The following is a 4,536-nucleotide window of genomic DNA, read 5'->3' as shown; positions in this document are numbered from 1 at the left end:
TTATAGATTCACAAAATAGAATAACAGATCAAATGAAAATCTTCAATACATTAAAGAAAACGGAATATTCTCTATTTTCTTTTCGCTAGGAAGCCCGAGCCCGAGGTGTGCAATATAAGTTGCCCTCCTCTAGGATGTCCTCAAGGACCTTGTTCGGGAATGTGCTACTCAAAAGGAATCTTTCTTGATCCTTGCTGCGTGTCGAGAATGTCATGTAGGCCGTCACTCTGTCCATCTCATCGTTGCATGCCACAATGTTTAAATGACTATGCATGCAGTGCGGTTCATTTGCCGTATTATGGCTCTTCGACGATTATAAATTGAGGAAATCCACATAACCAGAATGGTGGAAGATTGTTTCAATCTTCATGATCAATCAGGATTCCAACAAGCTTTTCACTCTTCCTTCTTTGTCTCATAATTTTACATCGTCTACCTTCTCTCGTTGCTGGATCCGTGCAATGTTTGTAGTTGAGTAGTCCGAAGATATAGTTATATTTGTATTACGAACAAATATTTCTTTTCCCATTAAAGAAATTAAAATAAAGAATCCAGATTACTTAGAGAAATTGTGCATTTTATTCTATTCTTTCATTATTACAATCCTATTGTATGATTTTTGTTTAATCAAATATTCTACGTAATGTAATTTTAATAATTACAAGAAAATAATGAGAAAATGTTTTTAATGTAATTGCATTAATGTTATTTCATTACATCTCCGCTTTCAATATTAAAAATACTTTTCAGATAGATTATACCATGGTGTATAATCTATGGCGTAAATGCACCATAGATTATACGAAAAGTTTATATTAGGTGTAGTAAAAAGAAATCCATTATTTTTGCATGAAATTGAATGGAAAAATAATAGATTTCTTTTTACTACGCCTATTATATATTGCTTTGATTTACATGAATTTACATCTTGAAATTTACAAAATTAATTACAATTTCATCAGTGTGATAGAATTAATAGACTTTCTACAATAAGTTATTAACTAAGCTTTAAGTCTTAAGCCGTAAGAAATTGATCAATCGAATGTGAGAAGAATAATGGACTATGATTGGTTAATTTCTTTACAACTTAGAGCTTCTTAAAATAAGATTGTGGATTTAAACTTAAAGCCTGTGACACATGATGCTTATTTCCTGCTGGATTACTAGCTTAGAACCTTGCCGTATTGGCTGCGAAGCTGTCAGTGTCAGCATTGCTCCCTACATGTCTACAGCCTCTACTGCTACTCTTCATTGTAGACGACGCTTTATGATTAGCTAATACTTGGTTTATGCTTCGGTCTTAACCCTAAAATTCTAAAATTCAGCCAAGACTGCTAATCTTAATTGGTTCTAACTAAAATCTGTATTCCATTAGCTGAATTTTAAGATTTTAGGGTTAAGACTAAAGCATAAACCGGACACAATTTGCTTACTGCTTACGTTTAAGCTAATTACACCAATATTATTTTAATGTGTGGTCTACAATGGTAATATCAGTAATGGATGAAGTTGTAAGAATAAAAAATTGACCAATCACAGTTGATTATTTTTCTCACATTTAACTGTGATTGGTCAATTTGTTACATTTTTACAGTCTCATCTACTACTGCTATTGTCATTGTAGACCACGCATAATAAAATGAGGCTTAGGGGCTCTGCAATAAAAGAAACAGAGAGTAGAGAATAAGAATTTCAATCTATCAGAAATCATGTATTGTGGAATACACAATTTCTGATAAGTTGAAATTTTTATTTTCTGTTCTCTTCCTTTCATTGTGCGGAGTCTTTTACTCTAATTAAACTCTTTTTCTATCTTTATCAGCTTTAAAAAAAGAAAGAGAAATTTTTAAGCTTCGCTTAAAGTTAAAGTAACGTTGGTACAATCGAGCTTTTATGCTTAAGTTTTTCTATGTGCCATAGCTCTTTAGACTAAGGGCCACAAAAAAAATTTAAACAATAAAACGTAAGCAGTAAATAAATTGACCAATCACAGTAAAGTCCATAACATAAGGCCATAACATAAGCAGTAGCCAATCCAATGTTGAATTCTTTACTATTTATGTCTTACTGTTTACTGTCTTAAATTTTTTGTGTCGTGGCCCTAATTCTGTCATACTGAGGCTGCGGTCAAAGTCTCACTACAAATGCTTTGAAGCGTTTGATTGACCAATTAGAAAAAGAATTTTACAAATTGATTAATTAAAAAATTGCTTTAAAGCATTTATAGCATTGCGTTGACTGTACCCTAAAATAAAAAATCGATTTTAGAGTTTAAAATCGATTTTTCATTTTTTCTAAAATTTAGACATAAAAAAATAGTATATTTAACTACTTTCAGTTTGAATATTAATGTTATGCTATGAATGCGTATGTATCAGCTAAAAAATATCATTTTAATTAAAGTCAGTGATTCTAATAAAAAAAAGTAATTTTATACTCTTTTGTAAAATAATGTAAACATCATTTCCATAAAATTTTAGTTATAAAAAATGGACGACAGAGAAAAAGATCTCGTCACATATTATCCAATCATACATAATTCTGTGAAAATATTTGCGGCTATAATTGGCAAGTCACGCGATCAAATGGAAGTTAGTTTATAGTTTAATATTTGAAATAAAATAGTGTTTTACGTTTGCAAGTTTATCAAATTTCATTAATATTTTTACAGTGTGATATGGCTCCATCGGAATACATCAAACAGATGTTAATGTGTACTCAAGAAAGAATCAATTATTTGCTAAAACCAGGTCGCAATATAAACATACGCTCTTTGTATTACAATTGCGAAAGCCACTGCTTTAAAGTTTCGCCTAATATTATTCTTTTTCAACGATTTGTTCCTGGCAATTTGTATAATATGACACTCACGATTCAAAACTTGACAAAAGTAAATCTTTTCTACTCTAATCATATATCTTGTTAATATTTAACTAACGCTTTAGATTCTTACACTAACTCTCTTCACGATTGTTATATTATATAATATTCATGAGTTTAACCTCGATTCCATTTTCTAAATATTGTATCAAAGATGTCACGATCCCTGAAGCTCTCGCGCGACCCTGATCCTTTCTTTTCCGTGGAATATCATAGATCAAATTATAGTACTATGATAGCTCCAGGACTCGTTCAAATTTATAATGTCAGGTTCAGTCCATTAGAGAAACGGGATTACGAACATCATATCAAGTTTATCAGTGATACTGAGGACTTCATGGTACCAATAATCGGTGAGGGGAGGGGGAAGGAAATTATATTATAATTACGTATGATCACATAACATATGAGTAATGCTATATTGATATTATTCTAGCCATCGGTTTGAGACCTATTCTAGACATTCCTGATCAGATCGAAATACCAGTTACTGCAGTGAAAATTCCCTCTTCAAAAACTATTCTGGTACGCAATGTAGGAGATGCACCAGCGATCTTTAATTTTTGTTCAGAAAAGTAATGTTATATTTAATTAAAAACTAAAATTTAATAAACTATTATATTTCCAAATAAAAAATTTGTTTATATGATACTTTAAATATAATCCACGTATGTTGCTAAAATATTTATAGAAAAACATTTTTTTTTAATATTAGACAATTACGCCAAAACAATTTGAGATCTATATATAGTAATTTTTATTGTATTAGTTCGTGTTTCTCAATTGAACCATCAAAAGGCATATTGGGAGAAGAAGAAATGATGCAACTCACTGCTAATTTTTTATCTAAAAAATCTGGCGATTTTAAAGCAAACGTTTTACTTAATTATGAATCAGGTATTAAATAAAATTAATTTTATTGTTATGTATTACATCCGGGAATAATCATTTGGAGTATTTTTACATCCCAGCGGCGAAAAAATATTAATTATAAAATGTTGTGTATATAACAAGGATCCGAATGAAAATTGGAACCGAAAACCACAAATGATATAAGAAATCTGGCGGGATTGCGAGACATATTTAATGTAAACTTTTTTTAAGATACTAGCATTTTTTTTATTTAGATCTTCCTCATCAACATATTGCAAGAATTTATTCTAAGTTATGAAACTAAAACCGGAATATTTATTTGATATTTTATTAAATCGGAACCGGAACTGAATCGAAAAAATCTTTCACTCAGGGTCCCTGGTACTTTAACAAATTTTTTCTTTTTTAATTGTTCTTTACAAAACTGTTCTTTAAATATGCAATTCTATCAAAAATCTGCAATAAAAAAGCATTATATTTATTTTATAAAATATTTATTTTTTTAGAAATACTGTTACGAAAATATATTTACTCCATGATATTTGTTTGGTTTCTACTTACTTTTTTTCAGAAAATTGTGATTATTATAAATCCATTATATTTATATCGTTCTCAAATATTAATAAATCGAAAAACAATCGCTAATATATGTATAATATGTTAATTGTTAATAATAGTAATTTTAATTAGGATGTAAAAACATTCTATAAAATTCTCCTCTCTCTCTCTCTTNTCTCTCTCTCTCTCTCTCTCTCTCTCTCTCTCTCTCTCTCTCTCTCTCTC

The 4,536-nt window shown here is 29.8% G+C and overlaps 1 protein-coding gene across 1 annotated transcript in view; it reads left to right on the top strand.

The window, feature by feature from the left end:
• The first annotated feature begins 3,034 nt into the window (after positions 1-3,034).
• LOC105617871 overlaps positions 3,035-4,536 on the top strand; it is a 4,592-nt gene continuing 3,090 nt past the window's right edge. The window contains exons 1-2 of the mRNA XM_012199415.1: positions 3,035-3,233; positions 3,317-3,405. Coding sequence (XP_012054805.1) covers positions 3,035-3,233; positions 3,317-3,405 — 288 coding nt within the window. The remainder of the gene's footprint in view (positions 3,234-3,316; positions 3,406-4,536) is intronic.

Source organism: Atta cephalotes (assembly GCF_000143395.1).
Source record: "Atta cephalotes unplaced genomic scaffold scaffold00014, whole genome shotgun sequence".
NCBI classification, from domain to species: domain Eukaryota; kingdom Metazoa; phylum Arthropoda; class Insecta; order Hymenoptera; family Formicidae; genus Atta; species Atta cephalotes.
This window is presented reverse-complemented; position numbering and strand designations above follow the sequence as displayed.